Below are 20,832 nucleotides of genomic sequence, written 5' to 3'. Positions count from 1 at the left end.
TGTCTGTCCTGAGCTAAGAGAAAGTGAAATGTAATAATGTGATAGTGCTCTTATTTTCAGTGTGTCTTATGTCTAACTGGGTAACTTTTGTCCTTACCTAAATTTTCATTAGATGGAGTACTGATTTAATGTTGAATGGAAGTAACAAAGTGACTTATGCATTAAAGATTTCATGAATGTGAGCAAGTTGTGTAGTGTGTCTTGTGCAGATTTTTTATTTTAACATTACAGCAGGGACAAAAAATGTATTCATATGCTACCTGACTAAAAGTTGTTTATATCAACATCCTAATAAATATTGTAAGAAATTGTTGTGTTTTATTGCTTTTTAAAATTATTTATTGTGATGTTATCATTTTATTATTTTACTAGAAGGAAAAATGGTGTTGCAAATTTTTCTTTAAAAACATATCTGTGCAGATCAGCTGACAGATGAGTAAATCACATTTTACATATTTGTAGCTTCTGTTATATTACCCAATACATGGAGTAATGGTGTTGGTAATCCTCTATGATGCTGTTTTTCCTGCTGGCACATGAAATCAAAAATGTTCATTTATATGTTCCCCTTTTTCACCACACACATGAATGGTGTTGTCCCCAGGATATGCTTCATCCATTGTTTGTGTCCTTTGTTAATTTCTTCTGTATCCTAAATTACTATCATCATGCAAATGTTGATTTATTTTTGCAGATGGCAGCTCTTTGCGTTTAGTACACAGTGAAGTCCTATCTAGTGCAGCTTACTTTGCTTTTTTTGTAAAACCTTAATGTGCTTTGTGAAAAACATGTTTAAACATTGTAGTTTACTATTACAACTTGGATGAAGATGAAGTAACTAATATATTTTTATTACAGCAGAAAAATTAGGTAAGTAACATACAATTCTAAATTGTTTTATTGATTAGCAATGTTAAAATTACAGAACAGAGTATAGAGAGTTTGCTGTATAAAGTTTTATATAATTATGTACTCAAATGTCTGTATATGCTATAAGATTATCACATTGTATTTCTAAAAAACTGACTCATTCCACGTACTTGTGAACCCAACACAGTTGGACCTATGGAACACGAAATCAAATCAGTGCATAAGTGTTATTTAAAGTTTGAAATCATGTGTAAATGAGTGAGATAAAGTGCAGCATTTATTAAAACTGAAATACTTATTTATTTTATTCATTGGGTAAATATTCGTGGTTCTCTAAGTGTAAGTGACTTGGAAGCGAAATGAGTTTATATATACAGGAAAAATTAGTTGTGACAAATGTGGCAACAATGTGTTGGTAATAATCAGGAAGTTATAAATGTTACAATGCAGAGTTCATTCCATTGACTTTTCTTTTTGTGGTAGTTGAGGCAGTTTTCTTAAACCTGCCATCATATATTTATCATTAAAGTATAACAAAAATATTGAGATGATGGTGAACAGATTTTTTATTATGTTAATGGATTATTTTTTCAATCTGTTGGTCTCCCTCTACAATTTTTGTCTCCCACTCTCCCCTCCACTATCAAGCTGCTGATTCCTTCATACCTCTGGATGTGATCCCCTCTTTTGTCAAGTTGTGCAATAAATTTCTTATTTTTCCAAATAAATTCAGTGCCTCCTCATTAATTACTCATTCTACCCATCCGATCAGTATTCTCATGTAAGATCACATTTTATAACTATATATTTTCATCTTTTTTTAATTTCTTAGCATCCATGTTTCAGTTTTGTCCCATGCTACACCCAGTACAAATACAATTTCACATGTACAAAGAAAACAGAAACTGTTGATGCCCTATATGTTTATTTATTCTGTTAACAAGTTTTCAGCTTTCAAGGCCATCATCAGATTTTTTACTATTGTTTTGTGAGACTAGAAAACTGTTGAATAAAGCTGGGAAGAAATCATGTATGAAATGTTTGTTTCAAAACTTGCAGAGTAAAAATTGTCTTTGGCAGTGCAGTCTTGATGTATCAGAATATATTAAAAACTAATGATAAATAAAAATAAAAATAAAGTGAGAACTGGGACTATGTGCCAGATGTTTGTCTCCAAGAGAATCAGTTTTCTCCCTTTTTTTTTTGCTAAGTGGATCTGGTATCTGTCACATCTGTTAATATGGGCACAGCAAATGGAAAATTGGACCTTTTCAACCTCTCACTACGTTCTTACTCACTGACCAGTTTGATATGGGTCTGCAAGGTTGACTGGTACCAAACTAATGAATAATGACAGCTGAAATGTATTTATATTCTACTGTTATCTACCAATCTTCTTTCGTCTTGACTGTTAAAATTATACAATGCTATAGTATTTATAATATAATATAATGTTTTATAGTTGCAGGATTGTGATGTTTTGGCCATCTTCTGGGATAGTAAAGGGATTGCATAGCAATTTTCTGCTAACTTTGCAATGAATTGTTAGTGGAGTACAGAGGAGGAGTATTATCTTAATTTTTTTATGCACAACATGATCACCTACAAGTAAAGTATATTCATTGTTGGTTGCAATGAATTTCATGGTGTCTAGGTCTAATTGAAGACACATACAGTATGTGAATATATGTCAGATGATGTACCATGGTGTGGAAATCTACATGTTTCTGTTCTAATGAATGCCTTCTGCAAAAATTATCACTTTAAAAATTCCTGATGATAAAAACTGTGCTGAACCTGTGACATGAACCTGGATCCTTGCTCTTCACAGGTAATGTTACTGAATAAACAATCCAGGTAAGACAACCTACCTACATTCATTTATTCTTTAATTGTGTTTCATGACTCCAATCTCGAAGGAGAGGCTTCAGGGATGTAAACAAATAAAGTGTACATTAACTAGTAGAAGCACTCACAGAAGTATACTTATAACCAATTATTACTAGTGCTGGCATGTGATAAAAAAGTGACAGGATATGTTTTCTTAAAGCATCTTTATTTATTCATCAACATCCTTTTTGTCCCCTTCGCAGTAATCCCATTCGGATATAATACACTTGTACTAGTGATTTTTCCACTCTTGGAAGCACTTCTAGAAGTCACTTTTTATTAAGGTTTCACCTCCTTCAGCAATTCTGTTTTTATTTCCCAGTGGTTCTTTGCATCCTTGGGAACAGAAAAAGTTGCAGGGGGCCATGTGTGGTGAATATAGTGACTGAGGCAACATAAAAATTTTATTTTTTGCCAAATAATCCCAAGCATTGAGGTGTGAGTGAGAGCATTTTCGCGATGCAGTTTACTTGAATTGTTTTACCGCAATTATGGTCATTTTCTTCAAGTTACTTCAAGCAAACGATGAAAAACTTCCATTTAGTATTCCTTATTGACCATATGACCATGAGGCAGCAACTCTTGAGGCACCATCCCATTGTAATAGAAGAAAACAGTGAGAAGAACTTCACATGTGATTGAACTTATCAATTTTTTTTCAGTTTTGGCTTTTCAGGCTGTTTCCATTGGGATGATTAGGCCTGGGTTTCGATGTCATACCCATATAACCATGGACCATCACCTGTTTTAACCTTTGTTAGAAGTTCTGGATTTTTGTTGGCTTCATTCAGCAGTTCCTGAGTGATGTCTAAGCGATGTCATTTTTGGTCAAAATTCAATAACGCCAACAGAAACTTTCTTGCTACATGTTTCATGCCCAATGTGCATGAGCTAAGGGATATGCCGACATCATCAGCACCTTCTCTGATGGTAATTTGGTGATTTTCCAGAACCATTTTCTTTACTTATTCCATATTGTCATGAGCAATTGATGTGCTAGGGCATCCAGGGTGGTCATCATCTTCAATGACTTATAGGCCCCCTTTGTGTAATATGAGATGTTGTAATACAGAAAGTTAAGCTATTTGCTGGGAATCAGTTATAAAATTCCACTATTCCTCTGGATATGTCTGATATTGATGTGATTTGACCTGTACAAGTATGTTTATGTCATCATCAAGCATCACTGTTTTTCTAAGAGTAACTTAATACATTTGATAAATAATTTAAGTGTATGAAAACAAAAGTCGGCAAAATATAGACCTTCCTGGGACTACATATTTAATGTTCTCCCATTATGAGTTTGGTTTTATTTTTATAGTAATATTTATTAATGTGACCTTCTGATTTCTCTTGTTGGGATATGAGTCCAGATATCAAAGGAGCTCCTTGTAACACCATAATATTTTAATTTTTCTAGTAGAACTTTCCATTTTGTTGGTATCTCTGTACTACTATTCAACCTTCAGAGAAACTCTCGTGCCTAATTGCATGGACTAACATACCTGTTTTACCTTTTTTGTACCATAAAATCCTTTCTTTAGGAGTGCTAGTTCTGCATGGTTTGCAGGAGAGCTTCTGTAAGGTTTGGAAGGTAGGAGATGAGGTACTGGCAGAAGTAAAGCTGTGAGGATGGGGTTTGAGTTGTGCTTGGGTAACTCAGTTGGTAGAACACTTGCCCGTGAAAGGCAAAGGTCCCAATTTCGGGTCTCGGTCTGGCACACAGTTTCAATCTGCCAGGAAGTTTCAAAATTGCAACTGCTTAGTCATTAAAAATTATGATAATTCATATGCATTTAATCACAGAAGGAATAAGATGAGTATATCATGTCTACTAAAATCAAAGCTCATTGCATGGTGAAAATATTACTTCTTATGCTAAGAGAGCAAAATTAAAATAAAAATGAAACATATACATTACAATTCTTTTGAAAGGATATGGGAGCAATTCAAATAGATAAGATTTGTAAACATTTTCTTGTGAAACATTTTTCAGGCATATAACTGTATGCATTGTGCACAGCATGTCCTGGACACTGCATTGGTTTCACATAGAAGCACTGAAACTGTCATATCTTTGGGGCAGAATATAGCAGTGACATCATTGTAAGTTTACACGCTGAACTGTGTGATGAGATGAGATGGGGAGTGGATGTAAACTAAAAAAAATACTGGTGCATTGGGAATATGAGCAGACATTGGCCAACTCATCAGCTATGGTAGTGATGTTGGCATGCTGCTTGTTGACTGACCAAAATATCTGCAAATGTGACATACCTCGTTTGTGTCATGCCACAACATGATGTAGTGCTTCCCATTACACCAATTACAGCTTTCATTCATGGTGACACCACTTGACTGTACTCAGAAATGTGAGATATGACACTGTACAGACCTTCAAAACACACAAACACACACACAGAATTACAAGCTTTCGCAACTGGCAGTTGCTTCGTCAGGAAGGAAGGAAGGAGAGGGAAAAATGAAAGGGTGTGGGTTTTAAGGGAGAGGGTAAGGAGTCATTCCAATCCCGGGAGCGGAAAGACTTCCCTTAGGGGAAAAAAAGGACAGGTATACACTCGCACACACACACACACATATCCATCCGCACATACACAGACACAAGCAGACATATTTTGTGCGGATGGATATGTGTATGTGTGTGTGCGAGTGTATACCTGTCCTTTTTTTTCCCCTAAGGGAAGTCTTTCCGCTCCCGGGATTGGAATGACTCCTTACCCTCTCCCTTAAAACCCACACCCTTTCATTTTTCCCTCTCCTTCCTTCCTTCCTGACGAAGCAACTGCCAGTTGCGAAAGCTTGTAATTCTGTGTGTGTGTTTGTGTGTTTTGTTCATGTGCCTGTCTGCCGGCGCTTTCCCGCTTGGTAAGTCTTGGAATCTTTATTTTTAATATATTTTTCCCATGTGGAAGTTTCTTTCTGTTTTATGTACAGACCTTCAGTTACTCTGACAGAACACAAAATGTTAAAACCTGCTCATATCAGTGTCTCTCTGCTTCCACACTGTAAAATGACATAAATAACATTTTACTAAATGTAAATCCATTACATTCATTAAATCCCAACCATTCCACCTCCCTGCCTTCTTTTCTCTCGCTCAGTCTCTCTCTCTCTTGTCCCCCTTTTCCTCCCATCTCCTCTGCATCCCCCAGTTATCAACATAGATAATTTCAACAGTTAGGTAAATACTTCTCTACTTTTTGTAAAATAGTAGATACGACAGGTCTAGTTTTATTTTGTTTTTAGATTTAAAGATAATCCAGGGAGTTCAAAACAAGTCACAATGATAAAAATTGTGTAATAGGACTGGAGAATAAATGATGTATATAAAAATTTTAAACTTTTCATAATGATGGAAATATTCCACAGATTGTCTATAATCTATGTATGTGCACAGTCTGTCTTCTCTTTTATCAAAACAATTTGCTGGCAAGTGATTTCCTGAAACCAATCTTCACATAACGAAAAATACTCATCACAGTTTCTTGTGTCAGAATTCCCTCTTTTGCTTTGCCCTTCTTAATAAGTAATCTTCACATTATCTAATAATACACATATTTCGTTAGTTTCATGGTCCAAAGACAAAGACAGTTTTTCTTGTACCACAACAGGTTCTATTTGAATTAAAATTTCAGCTAACTCTTGTTCTTGTACTGGATCATCTATATATTCATTTTTACTCAGGTTTTTTGTAAACATTTGTACATGGTACTTTCATTCCCTGTGTAATTTGGTAGGGATAACAACAATGATTTTATAAACCATCAGTGGCTTTGTGACCAATATTTGTTCAAAAAAGCTGCTTCAAATTCTTTAAAAGTTACACATGTTGCTGATGCTTTACTTCACACGTGTGTTAATTTTTTTCTTTCTTTATGAACAGGTTTTAGGATAAAGATTTTGAAACTGTTTGGTGATAGCCATTGGATATATGTCATGAAATAGTTTGAATTCATAAAATTTCAAATTTAAACTGTGATCTGTGATAAGTACAGATGTGGTAAAAATAAATTTACTGCTCCATTCACTGAATGCTGTATGAGTCTCATTCTTCAGAATTTCATCATAACACTTTGCTGTATTGTTCAGGCAGTTCACTAACATTATTAAACTTTATTTCAAGCTCTTTCCAGTAAACTTGTACACCATGTGTCAATTTTGTAACTGGGATTGTTGTGGCTAAATTCAAGTTATTTTTTCACTAATTTGACTGGTTTCAAAATTTCTTCACTTTCTTCTAGTTCAGATTCATAATTACATCACCTGTGCATTTTTGCTTATGGTATCAATTTCTTGATTCTGACCAAATGAGAACTTTCAGCTGCAGATGTTTGATTATGTATCTTCTGTTCGTCATGCTGTATTTTTATTGCGGTGATTTGCCCTCAGGATGAGTGTATTCACCTCGAAAGTTGGCCTTCAGCACATGATGCCAAATGGATACAAAAATGACAATTTCAGAAATGCTGCTTTTTTGTGTTGAAATAATGATATTTATTTATTTCTTATCACATTAATGTGAAGCAATTGATCTTTTGAAGTAAACTCAGTTAACAAAACACTTAAATTTCCTACAGTTATTTTTTAATGGCCTGGTCAAAAATTGTCTTATTAATCAAAGTGTCTATGATAAGGGTCATCTGTGGAAGTTTCTAGCCTTTAGTGTAAATTTTGGGTACTATTTGTTATGCAAATTTTCTTATGTGTATCATGACTTATCAAATCTATGTGTTTTTAAGGACTCAACTGAAGTGACATATCTGTATTTCTTTTTGTTTTCATAGGTTTCATGGAAATTGAAGGAATACATGTAGTCAGGTACCAACATTGTAACATGACTGCCTGCTTTGTCTTAGCTCCACATTCTCGAACAACAAAAATGTCAGTTTCGAATTTAATGAGTATGGTAAGATGAACCAGCAGAAAAGCAGGATTTACTGTCATGTGAAAAAAGGAGCATAGGAAATAATCATGGTTCCAATGTCCTAATTACTCCTTCTCATCAAAACATAGACAAAATTTCCAAAGACATATCAAATACTGACATATGCACTTCTTATATGTCATATTTTTCTTGTATTGAAGCCTAATACAGTAAAATATCTACAACTACAGAGCTGAGGGAGAGTATTCCTTCCTAAGAGCACCTTAAATCTGTTTGGACAGATTGTATTTTAATCCAGATTGCTAAAAGATTGGGCATAGACATTTAAACCAAATATCTACAAATTCTGGTCTATAGTTCCAAATAGATAACAACAGGTCCACATGCATCTACATATCTCTAAAAGTGACAAACTATGATTAAAAGTAGTCATTTCATAAAAATAAATGCACAACTGAGACAGCAAAATTAAAAAAAAAGAAATGTAAATATCAACGCAGTTGAGAATTCTTCAGGACAAATACATCGGTGATAGTGAAAATAATCTACCATACCACTGATTGCATCCAAGTAAGTTTTTTTTAGTAAGTGTCTGATTATGAGCTACACTATTCTAATAGAATATGAAGATAAAGCTGTGCCTTTTGCCTTCCTTTTAACTTGAAGTAGTGAAGGTGACAACTGTGTGTATATGTTATCTAGATGGAAGTAAGCAGTTCCAAAACATTAATAAAATATATGAGAAACCAATGACACCATCATTTCTTATTTTCATATTATAGTGATAATGAAATAAGGAATTATGTCTTCTAATTAACAAATTAGGTGAGATCCTAATAAATACTTTGAAAAGGAATATGTGTCATGTATGCAGATTCATGGTTTTTACCTCCATGACAGGAAACAATGTAGCAAATTCCATGGTGATCACATAGTTATGATCAGAAAGTGAAATGATCAAATGTGGTGTGACACAGTGCTCTATTCTTGATCCTCTTTTGTTTCTGATATGCATAAATGACCATCAACTTACATTCTGAGAAGAAATAAATTGTCTTTACCTGGGATATGATACCTGTTTTAGTGCGGGAATACACTCAGGTGACAAAAGTCATGGGATAGCAATATGCACATATGCAGATGGCAGTAGCATCAAGTACACAAAGGGTAGTGGAATGGCAGAGTTATCATTTGTACATAGGTGATTCATGCGAAAAGATTTCTTACATAATTATGGTAGCATGACAGACTACATGGGAGATTCCATTTTGGATATTGTTAGGGAATTCAATATTCCAAGATCCACAGTGTCTAGAGTGTGCTGAGAATTCCAGATTTCAGGCATTACCTGTCACCGCAAACAACACAGCAGCTGATGGCCTTTGATTAACGACAGAAAGCAGTGACGTTTGTTTAGAGTTGTCAGTGCTAACAGACAAGCAACTCTGTGTGAAATAACCTAAGAAATCAATGTGGTGCATATGATGAAGATATCCACTATTATAGCGCAGTGAAATCTAGCATTAATGGGCTATGGCTGCAGGCAACTGACACTAGTGGCCTTGGTAACAGGATTACATCACCTGCAGCAGCTCTTCTGGACTTGTGACCATATTGGTTGGATGCTAGATGACTGGAAAACCGTGCTCTGGTCATATGAGTCCCAATTTCAGTTGGTGAGAGCTGACAGTATGGTACGAGTGTATCACAGACCTAATGAATCTGTGAACCCAAGTTGGCAAGAAGGCACTGTGCAAGCTGGTGGCAGTTCCATAATGGTGTGGGCCATGCTTGCACAGAATGGACTGGGTGCTCTGATCCAAATGAAACTCTTGCAGACCATTTGCAGCTACTCGTAGACTTGTTCCCAAACAACTTGTGGAATTTTTTATGGATGACAATGCACCATGTCATGTGGCCACAATTGTTCGCGATTGATTTGGAGAATATTCTGGACAGTTCAAGCATATGTTTTTTCCACCCAAATTGTGTGACATGAATTCCATTGAAAATTTATGAAACATAATTGTGAGATCAGTTCATACACAAAATGCTTCACTGGCAAAACTTTCACTGTTACAGATGGCTATAGAGGCAGCTTGACACGATATTTCTGCAGGGGACTTCCAAAGACTTGTTGAGTCTGTGCCATATTAAGCTGCTGCACTAAGCTGGCCAAATGGAAGTGCAACATGATGTTAGGATGGATTCCATGACTTTTATCAACTCAGTGTATCTCACATAAATTAGTACAAAATGCTAGCTTTTAGTTTTTAGGGAAGTATCAGTATAAGTGTGCCAGAAATAGTCTTGTGTAACTTCTGTATCCTTAAAACAGTTAGTTTAATACAGTGTAACTGACAATCTTTTCTGAACATAGGTGAGTGTGGTTCCTGCAACACATCCTTTACTCCCACAATCCTCCTGTCTCAATCTTGACTAATCCACTGTTCTCACATCCTCAACCCAACAGTTTCACCTTCCACTGTCCTATGAAACCCTCACAATCTGTGCCTCGCACCTAACCTGCTCCAGCACCCATGTATTGCAGGGGTAGGCCACACATCTGACACTATTCCTCCTGCATTCCTAGCCACACAGCTCCTGCCTCCCTCTGAGCTGTTAGCTACTGATCCCTAATCCCTCCTGATTCCTGCCTCTTTCTCCCTCTACCAACTCTACCTGACACAACCCTCATCACAGTCTACCTACCAAACTGCAATTCTGTCATTGTATGTCCAACTGGCACATTGTGGTGCACAGTTTTCTTTGTACGTGTATTTGTACTCTAGCTCATCAAAAGATTTCTTCTGATAACTAGCAAAAGTTTCTTTCTCTTTTGTGTGTGTATATCATACCTCAACACTTCTGTTTAAATTACTTTCATTCTATGAAGATGTTCTTTACTGTATTTATACTAAGAAGTTGTTCTGATTTATTTTGATTGTGTAATGGCTGTAAACTAAACCAACAGCTATTTCTGTGGTAGTGTTTTCATCTATTGTGTAGTCTTCATCAACTGACACTTATGATCAATAAATTGCCCTTAGAAATCATGTGAAGATAATCTTTTATGAATGTTTCCAGAATGAAATTTTCACTCTGCAGTGGAGTGTGCACTGATATGATACTTCCTGGCAGATTAAAACTGTGTGTCAGACCTGTCCTCACAACTGTGGGAGACAAAGTACTGGCAGGAGTAAAGTTGTGAGGATGGGCCACAAGTCGTGCTTGTGTAGTTCAGTTGGTACAGCACTTGCGCGCGAAAGGCCAATGTGCCAAGTTCGGGTCTTGGTCTTCCACACAGTTTTAATCTGCCAGGAACTTTCATGAATGATTTAGATTTTTTCTCATAAGTAAATTTCATTATGTACAGTATTTAAACTTACAGGTTACATTTTAAATTTTATTATGCAACTGTCACTAAATAGCTTTCATTTACAAAGTAATTGATCAAAAATTCAAAATTTATGTGTTATCTTTCATTGAAAAATGTTCTTTCATTGAACAGTGTAAGCAAAGCTCAGCTGTCAAAATAGGCAAGTGTGTAAGCTACCACAGAATGCTACTGTGACCATCAGTATGTGGAACATTATGAATATTCTCATGTGGCATGTTATAATAAAACTTAAATGACAACTGAGCTGGCTCCATACATATTATCAATACTAGGAATAAGAAAAATCTACATTAAGACCTAAAATCACTTACCTTGGTCCAAAAAGTGGACCAATATTCAGGAACACACATTTTCAATAAATTGCCAGCAATCGTTAAAAACTTGGTTTCAGATAAAGCATGGTTTAAACAGAGTTTGAAAGAATTTTTGATAGGCAACTCCTTCTACTCCATAGATAAATATCTTAACATAGACTGTTAAGCCAGCTTAAGTGATATGTTAGATTTCAGTTTTGACAAAACTTGGTCACAACAGTCAAGATTAGGTATTTTGTGTATGATAAATTTATTACCAGTGCATAACAGTGTTTCATTCTGACAGTTTGTTGATTCTGTAAATATTAGATGTTCCCATTTGCTGCACTGTATTAACCTATTTTGAATATCTCCTGTAAATGATTAGGGTAGTAAGTATTATATTCAACGGCTATGAGCTACATGTGAAATGTCAAAAGTCTTTAAAAAAATTTTGTTGCACCACGTATGATCAATCAAATGCATGTGAAATTCTCAGCACTTCATCCAGCTAGAGGCCCAATTGTCATTATTTGCAAGACTCCTTATCATGGCTCAGCGAATCACTATGTCACAATTTTAATTTTACATGTATGTTTTACCACACTCACTTGTGAAGTTACATTTTCGACTCAACTCCTACAGTTCCACAATATAAGCAATATAACTGGCATAAACTGACTTGCAATGCTGCAACAATTTTAGCATGCCAGTACCATATTCATTTGCTCAGAGAAATGCTTGGACAATATAGAGAATATATCAGACAATAGGAATGCAAATAGATTGAATAATGGAGCTAACTTTTGAATCAATGAATATACTGAGGACTCATAAATAGCAGAAAGGCCAATTGGTGATCTGAACATTGGATATCACTTGCCTAAAATTGGAGTGCAATGCATATTTGAAATACTTCCCAGTCTTCATGAGCCTCCTTAAGTAGCTGAAATGCTGGGATGGTTGGCAGCTCCTGTGATGCTTCTGCTGCTACTGCTATTGTTGCTGTTTTAGCCACTGTTGTACTGAACTAGATAACCAGTTGAATGATTATTGATGCTGTTGTTGTTGCTGGTTTAGCTGTTGCTGCAGTTTTTCCTGTGCACATTGGTGCATGATCAAGTTGTCATGCTGTTGCTGCCCAAGCTGGAGAATTCTGGTGTCCATAGTAACGCATGGGTAACTTTTCATATATCACTCCATAATAGGATTATACCCCAGTGAGAATAGCTAGGTAACACAAACTTCATAAGTAAAGTCTTGTAGAGGCAAGAAATTGTGGAAATCACAATTTCAGGAACTATTGTAATAACACACATGCTAAACTACTAGCACTGCAGAGTTCACTTGTAGAGATGATTGAATAACGGTGAACTGAGGCAGTGGCAACTGCTGACAGTTGGCATTTTATTCAGCCCCTTCTAATGCTCATGATACTGGTCTGTGATAAGGGCCACATTCCTGCCACAGGATGTGTGTGCCATTGCCTAATTGCCCATATCAATCATTTATTTGCACATTTGGTGAGATTACTAAAACAATCTACAGTTACTCTAAAATGTACAAACAAGTGGCATTAATGTGTTGCCAATATTCAATAAATGTCCAATGAAAATATTACACAGATGAGCGTCTGATACCACAAAAGGCAACAGTAAATTCATCTACATGCTGCAATGCCTCAGGGAAGTTTTGGCACACCATACAGAATAAGCAACATGCACTACAATCTTCTGAAGTGTTGCACCTACATGGCACTGCACAGTGTTATTCTGCTGCATAATCTTAAGAGCTAATGAGATCCTTTGGGTGGTAATAAATGTATGCATGATATAGCCGGACCTTGCACCAAGCTATTACCGCCAGTTCCACTGCCTGATTATGTTTCTCACTGATAAATGTTTATAAAAATCTAGAAAAATAGCTTGAAACTTAAGGAGTTAAAATGTTAATGTCAATACTTCTATTTTTATTGAAAAACATACCTTACATGAAAAGTGAACTTCCTAGAAATCATAAGTGCATTGCAGTGTGTGCTCTAAATTTCTCTGAGGAACTCCTGTGGTGATAATATACTAAACAAAACACCGTGACTGGTGCTGTACTTATATCTACTTGACTTGTGTCTTTCCATCTTGGGAAGGCCCCTTCTTTTCCTTCACCTTACTCCTCTATTCCCTTCTTCCTTGTGATTTTCATCTGCTCTACTGAACACCACTTCTCATTTTCATCCAGCAGCAGTGGGATGGTGCAGCTGTGTGTGTTTTTACATACTTAAGAGGAGCAAATAAATGGTAAACTCAGCTTCTGTGGTCCAATTCTTGTTTGCCCATCTATTTACTATCCAATACCTCCATCACACTTGTTTTTTAAAGTTAGTTAGTTCACAGATATACAAACAAGAAAATCACTTCTTGATAATCTATGTTTAAAAGTATCTCTCATTGTTCTGGCTTCAAGGCAGAACCTTAACTTCCAATCCATACATTTAGTCAGTCTTCTCTCACAGAAAAATTTGGCGGGGCAATTCATTCAGATAAAAATGAGACATAAGAATACTATGTAAAGATATCAGCTTATATCACAAAGCCCCATTCAGAGATATTGAAATTTTCATGCTCGCTTTAAGTACATTTAAACCTTAATGTAATTTGCTGATTATAATAAAACTCTTTAATTTCCACAACCATGTAAAGGCAGCATGATAACAGTAATAACATCAACAGAGACTTTAATCAGCCTTAGTGTTGTGAGGGATGTGCCATAATATTAACTGTCATTTTGTAATTCCAAGTATAAGACCAGGCCCAACTTGGTGAAATTACATAAGTCATGATAATTTCCTAATTAATTTGAACCATTTCAAGTAACTAGTTTTGCTAAGGCTCAATTCGGTTAACTAATCATTTTTTTTCCTATTCCAGCCACAGAGTTGACATGTAAACAGATGTAATTACTATATTGCCGATAAAATTAGGAAAATAGCCCAAAAATAGAAATCTGTAAAGTATTCATATAGCTAATGTCCAAAATAAGGTAGGAACATCAGCACTTAATTAGTTTCTAGGCAATTAATGCTTTTATGAATGGTATTGTTCATTTAGCTATTTTTGCAACTTTTGTCATCAAGAAGGCTTATTTCAGTCAAAACTCTTATTGTATTGTAAAGTTCAGACGAAAACCAGCTTTCCTGCACTATTCAATTAATTTGAGATGTAAATTTGTAAATTGTCAAAATTACGTATTTAATGTGAGTATTCTGGAGCCATTTTTGAAAAGATATAAAAGCACTGGGTCTGAAGCCATTTTTAAGTCAGTCCATTCCAAAATTTTGAGTGTGGAAGAAATGTCAGTCAAAACAGCATTAATGTAATGGTGCGATGCTGTGTCATTGTGAATAAGAAGGTGGACAATGAAGAAGGACAGTTAACAATGATTACTGATTAACTTTAATACACTCATGCTCATAAATTAAGGATAATGCTGATACATTGTGAAACAACACTCTTTTGGGTGATTTGTGGGTTAAATAACCTTGGGGTATGACCATGCGGTGCATTTGACCTGCGGCTGTCGCACAGTGGTGCTGGAGGCAGTCCACATACACAGAGGTGTATTTGTGCATGTCAGAGTACGGTGCAGCGAGTAAGTGTACAGATGTTTTTAGCCATTCTAATGGTGACTGTGTGTTGAAAATGGCTCAAAGAACACATATTGATGACGTTACGAGGGGTAGAATACTAGGGTGACTGGAGGCTGGTCAAACCCAGCAGGTCATAGCACAGGCCCTCCATGTGCCACAGAGTGTGATCTCAAGATTATGGCAATGATTCCAGCAGACGGGAAATGAGGAAACATGTACAGGAATACAGTATGGGACGTTCACAGTGTACAACACCACAAGAAGACCGATATCTCACCATCAGTGCCCGTAACAGCCATGGAGTACTGCAGGTAGCCTTGCTCAGGACCTTAGTGCAGCCACTGGAACAGTTGTCTCCAGAAACACAGTCTACAGTTGACTGAACAGAAATGATTTATTCGCCTGGAATCCAGTAAGGTGCATTCCACTGAACCGTGGTCACAGGAAAGCCCATAAAGCCTGCTGTCAAGAACACAGTACATGCTAATTGGAACAGTGGTCCCAGGTTATGTTCACGGGTGACTCTAGGTATAGTCTGAACAGTGATTCTCACCGGGTTATCATCTGGCGTGAACCAGGAACCAGATACCACCCCCTTAATGTCGTTGGAAGGGTTTGATGGTGTGGGGTGGGACTATGTTTGATGTACGTATACCCCTGTATGTCTTTGACAGAGGAACTGTAACAGGTCAGGTGTATCAGGACGTCATTTTGCACCAGTAAGTCCAACTTTTCAGTGGTGCAGTGGGTCCTACCTTCCTCCTGATGGAAGATAACCCACAGCCACACCGAATTGCCATCATGGAGGAGTGCCTTGAAACAGAAGATAACAGATAAATGGGGTGGCCTGCCTGTTGTCCAGACCTAAACCCATCAAGCATGTCTGGGATGCTCTCGGTCGACATATTGCTGCACGTCTTCAAACCCTACGACACTTCAGGAGCTCTGACAGGCACTGGTACAAGAATGGGAGGGTACACCCCAGCTGCTGCTTGACCACCTGATCCAGAGTATGCCAACCCATTGTGCGGCCTGTGTACAAGTGCATGGTGATCATATCGCATATTGATGTCGGGGTACATGCACACGAAACAGTGGCATTTAGAAGCACGTGTGGTTTGGGACAGTTTTCTCAACTTATCACCAATACCATGGACTTACAGATCTGTGTCATGTGTGTTCCCTATGTGCCTATGCTATTAGTGCCTGTTTTGTGTAGTTCCACATTGTGTGGCACCACATTCCGCAATTATCCTTAATTTATGAGCATGAGTGTATAAAAGTGCCACATGTGTTGTTTGTCAGAGTGCCCATTGTTGTACAGTTTGAAGGTGCAACATGTGCAACTTGGTAAATGAGACTTAATTATCTAATTAAGACATGCACTGGCCGTAACACTAATTCTGTGAGGGGGATCTAGCATTTATGGAAGTAAAAGATGTGAGACCAAATGTGTGTGTCTCATCCATGTTATTGGATATAGGTTATGGTGGTGCAGTGAGGGGGAAGGATAGCACAGTATTGGGGGGAAGATGCTTTATTGCTGCCTATGGGTATGTCCAGGGATGTGTTGGTGACCACATTTACAGCCAATTGTTCACTGTGATCGCTGCCACTGGGAAACTTCAAGCAGATGTATGACCAGGTAATGCAAAACTCCTTATCTTGGTTTCAGAATAGCCAAAGACAGCATAATAATAAATTCGATGTAGACTTTTCTTCTCACCTTAGATTCAGAGTAGGTTAACTATATTCTACTAAAAAGATCTTCAATTCCTACAGTTGCAAAATAAAATGAAAAAGATTGCAGACTACTTTTTCCTCATACAAATTATTTGACTCTGAAGGAAGTAAGTTTCAGGTTTTACTCCAAGAAACTTCAGTTTGTAAGTAAACCTTAGAGTAAAAGTATTAAATCCTATTTTTGAAATAATGAAAGATCACAGATATTTAATTAACGTTCATGCAAATAAAACTCACTTGTTTTGGTACCTGTTCAGTTAAGCAAAGTAATCATAAGGCAATGAGAGAGGTTGGTGTTTCTCATGTCTAAGACCATTTTTTAATAAAGTAGTGGAAAATCCAGGGTGGAATACAAAATATGAAATAGGGTGGAATGCTATTCATCATACAGAGGATGCATTGAGTAGCATATAGGTACATTGAAAGAAGACTGCTTGATATTATCAGCTATTAGATTAACTACTTTGTCAGATGTAAACAAATCAGTAATATAAGCTGGTATGAGTAGTATAGTAAGAGTGCAGAAGACGCATGGTGCAGTGAAGAGGAAGGATAACAGAGTGGGGGGGAGAGGGGGAGGGGAAGATGCTTTAATGCCATCTGTAGGTATGTACAGAGACATGGTAGGGACAGCATGGTAGGCTGCTAGGTGTAACATGGGGAGACAGTGCTTTCGGTGCAGAAGGCGAGAAGAGGGAAGCAGAGAAGGATTAAGGATCATGCAGATATGCACATGTCTAGAAGGCATGTATGTGAGATTGGAGTGGTATCAGAGAAGAAGTTAGAGACAGGTGGAGGACAGAGACTAGTGGAGGTTGACACCAGAGGATGTTACGGAAACAACGGATATGTTGTAAGGAGAGATTTCAAGTGACAATTCATGTGAAAAAAATATGTTTTTGGAAAGAACCTTGATGGCATAATCTGTGAAGCAGTATTTGAGTCAAGCACATCATGTTGGGTGGAATATTCAGCTACTGGGTAGTCCTGATGCCTCTTGGCACAGTTTGGTGGTGGCTATTCATGTGGACAGACAGCTTGTTAGTGGTCAGGCCCATTAGAATGCCATATAGTGGTTGCGGCTAAGTTGGTAGACCACATGACTGCTTTCATGTTTGTTAATACCTTTGTTAGGTTGGGAGATGCCTGTGACAGGGATGGAGTAGGTGGATTTTGGAGGATGTATGAGACAGGTCTTGCATCTAGGTCTATTACAGGGATGGAAAAGGGACAGACAGAGATGTTACACAGGTTTTGTGAGCAGCAGAATACCACTGTGGGAGGAATGGAGTGAATAATAGGGTAGATAGTTCCCATTTCAGGGTATTACAAGAGGTAGTTGATATCCTGATGGAGAGTGCGATTCATTTTCTCAAGTCCTGGGTGTTATCAAGTCTGAGAAAGTTGCTTGTGTGTGGTGGTCAGTGAGTGTGTGGTGGGGTGTAGGAAAATGCTTGATAGAGCATATTGTTAATTTTAAGTGCTAAATTATTTTATCTGTGATTGAGCATTTTTTATTACATGCATCGAGTATTGTTATTAGTTCTGTGAACATTAAAACATCATATATTTTAAATAAATATTGGTAAATCTACAACTTGCAATGAAAACTGTCAGTCTTTTCCTGTCTATTAAAATATTCACCAACTTTCCTTGAAAGATAATGTAAGTTCGATTTCTCCAAATAAATTCACAAGATATGTCACTTTGAAAGTATATACGTTATCTGTTATTTTGTCTTGATGAATGAACAAACAACAACAAACAAATCGGTGAACAACAGGCAAGGTTGTAATTCAGTCAAATGTCTCAACTTGTCATGGTCATCTCTGAATGTGTACAAATTTCAGATAACATTGTTTCTGGATTTGTTACACAAGCTGTGGCTTCTTCCACGTTGGGTGACATGATTTGAAAATTTCTGGGAATCTTTATTGACCTGTGCAATCAAAGTTAAAGTCTAATGATATAATGATTGTAGAGATGGCTTATTAACTAAAGTAATTTAATGAAGTGATATGTTTAGTATTTAAAATTTTGTATTATACTCCATGTGGTAATTACCCACATGTTGGCAATCACTGATATAGTTTGAAAGATTGAAACTTCTAGTGACTATGTAACAAGTGGTTATGTTCATTATGAACAGGCCACTATTCTAACAGCATGTAAGTTACCATTATTCTTTGATAAATATCTGTATAGTCCTCTAGACATTAAGGTATAGATAGGAGATACATGACAGGGATTTAATATAACCTCTTAAGTGACAGACTAGTCTCAAAGTGGTAACATTCTTGTTAAGCCTAATACGTTATTAACATTCTACATGAATACACGTAGTTTATAATGTTTAATGATCATTATTGCTAATACTGTTTTTAAGATATTCTTCACTTTGTCTATACCCAAATTCTTTTCTTCATTTTATGGACAGAAAATCATGAATGAAATATAGGAAGATGTCATACAACCTACCTAAGCAGATAAATGTCTGATAGACAAGATAAGTGTTTTCAGATGAGGCTTAAAGTTGCTCCTTGGTAACTCATTCTTTACTATAAAGGAATTCTTTACTAAAAATAAGATTTTATTTACAAACATGGCAATATGCAGCATGTAGTCATAAAAATATATATATTTTTTTAGAAATGTTTGTAGCGGTTGTAGGATTGACACATTTCTTATGATAACATTTGCTGTGAATGCGATCCACAGATCACATCAGATCATTAACTAAACCAAGTTATTAAAAAATAAACTAGTTCAGATATTTATTTGTATGTGTTAGCTGTTTTTTTAATGAAATAATGACAGTGATGTATCAAAATAGTGTGAAATAGAATGTTCCTTTGATGTAAAATCCATTTAACAAAATGCTTTATTTTTATACTATTGTCTTTTTATGGTCTGTTACAAAATTGTCTTATTAAGCAATGTGTTGATCTGGATATTATCCATTTGTTTGTATATTTTGCATATTAATTTTTATATAAATGTTGCATTTTGTAGGCTTTTTATGACTAACAAAGTTAATATTTTTTTAAGAACTCAATTGAAGTCATATACTCCATATTTACTTTTTTTTCACAGGTTACATGAGAACTGATGGAATACATGGGGGCCAGATATCAGTATTGCAGAGTTCACAACTGTATCATCTCACTTCCAAAACATGGAACAGCACAGATGCAAGCTTTGAATGTAATGAATGTGGTAAGAAGTACAAGCGGAAAAGTGGACTTTACAGTCATGTGAAAAATGAGTGTGGGAAAGAAGCCAGATTCCAATGTCCTTATTGCTCATACCGGTCAAAACGTAAAGGAAATTTCCAAAGACATATCAAATACCAACATAGGGACATCTTGTAACTCATTTTTTATGATATGAGGCCGATACAGTAAACTACAACTACAGAAGTAAGAGAGAGCATTCATATTCAGAGCAACCTACAACCATCTGGACAGTTATTATTATAATCCGTATTGCTGTGAGATTGGGTACAAATGTAGGAACAAAATGATTTACCATGCCACTGATTGCATCCAAGGAAATGTATCATATGCTGTTTGATTGTGAGCAACAATATTCTAATAAAATTTGGAAAAAATTGTGTTTTGTTTTCTTTGTAAAATGAAGCAGTGAAAGTGAAAATTGTACCATGTGTAGTAAGATATGTTAATAAATGTCAATGTGAAACTTGTGTCATCATCCTTTTTTACTATATATATATATATATATATATATATATATATATATATATATATATATATATATATATATATATATATATATATATATATATATACACACACACAATTGAACAACAGTATTAATACAACTTGTTGTTTAGATTAAATTCATATGATTATTTTGAGAACAATGAGGATACACAAAACTATTAATGTCTCACATTTATTGATACTTTGCTAGAAACAAAAACAACATAGCTGTTTTGGGCTAAATTGTTGAGACAGGCTAATATTGTTAAAGATGTAAATGCACTAAAATTAAACTTTATGCCAAGGCTGTGCAGTTTGACAAGATTATGAATGTTCTTAGTACTGTAAATTTCATGCAATCTGCA

The 20,832-nt window shown here is 36.1% G+C and overlaps 2 protein-coding genes across 17 annotated transcripts in view; both read left to right on the top strand.

Annotated features, from left to right (window-relative positions):
- Window positions 1–20,832, top strand: part of LOC126355227 (longitudinals lacking protein, isoforms A/B/D/L) — a 718,131-nt gene that overhangs the window by 220,648 nt on the left and 476,651 nt on the right. Inside the window, exon 5 of one of the 16 annotated variants that reach the window (XM_050005499.1) lies at window positions 19,839–20,453. The exons of 14 other annotated variants lie outside the window; for them this stretch is intronic. In XM_050005499.1, the coding sequence (XP_049861456.1) occupies window positions 19,839–20,116 (278 nt within the window). In that variant the 3' untranslated portion in view covers window positions 20,117–20,453. Of the gene's footprint in view, window positions 1–19,838; window positions 20,454–20,832 lie in introns of those variants that run through there. One more of the 16 variants, XM_050005492.1, reaches the window with a different exon arrangement.
- LOC126355229 (uncharacterized) overlaps window positions 1–20,832 on the top strand; it is a 283,576-nt gene that overhangs the window by 188,465 nt on the left and 74,279 nt on the right. The gene's annotated exons all lie outside the window — the stretch shown is intronic.

The sequence above is a fragment of the Schistocerca gregaria genome, chromosome 3, assembly GCF_023897955.1.
Source record: "Schistocerca gregaria isolate iqSchGreg1 chromosome 3, iqSchGreg1.2, whole genome shotgun sequence".
In the NCBI taxonomy this organism is placed as follows: Eukaryota; Metazoa; Arthropoda; class Insecta; order Orthoptera; family Acrididae; genus Schistocerca; species Schistocerca gregaria.
The sequence above is the reverse complement of the archived record's forward strand: the minus strand, read 5'-3'. Positions and strand labels throughout refer to the sequence as shown.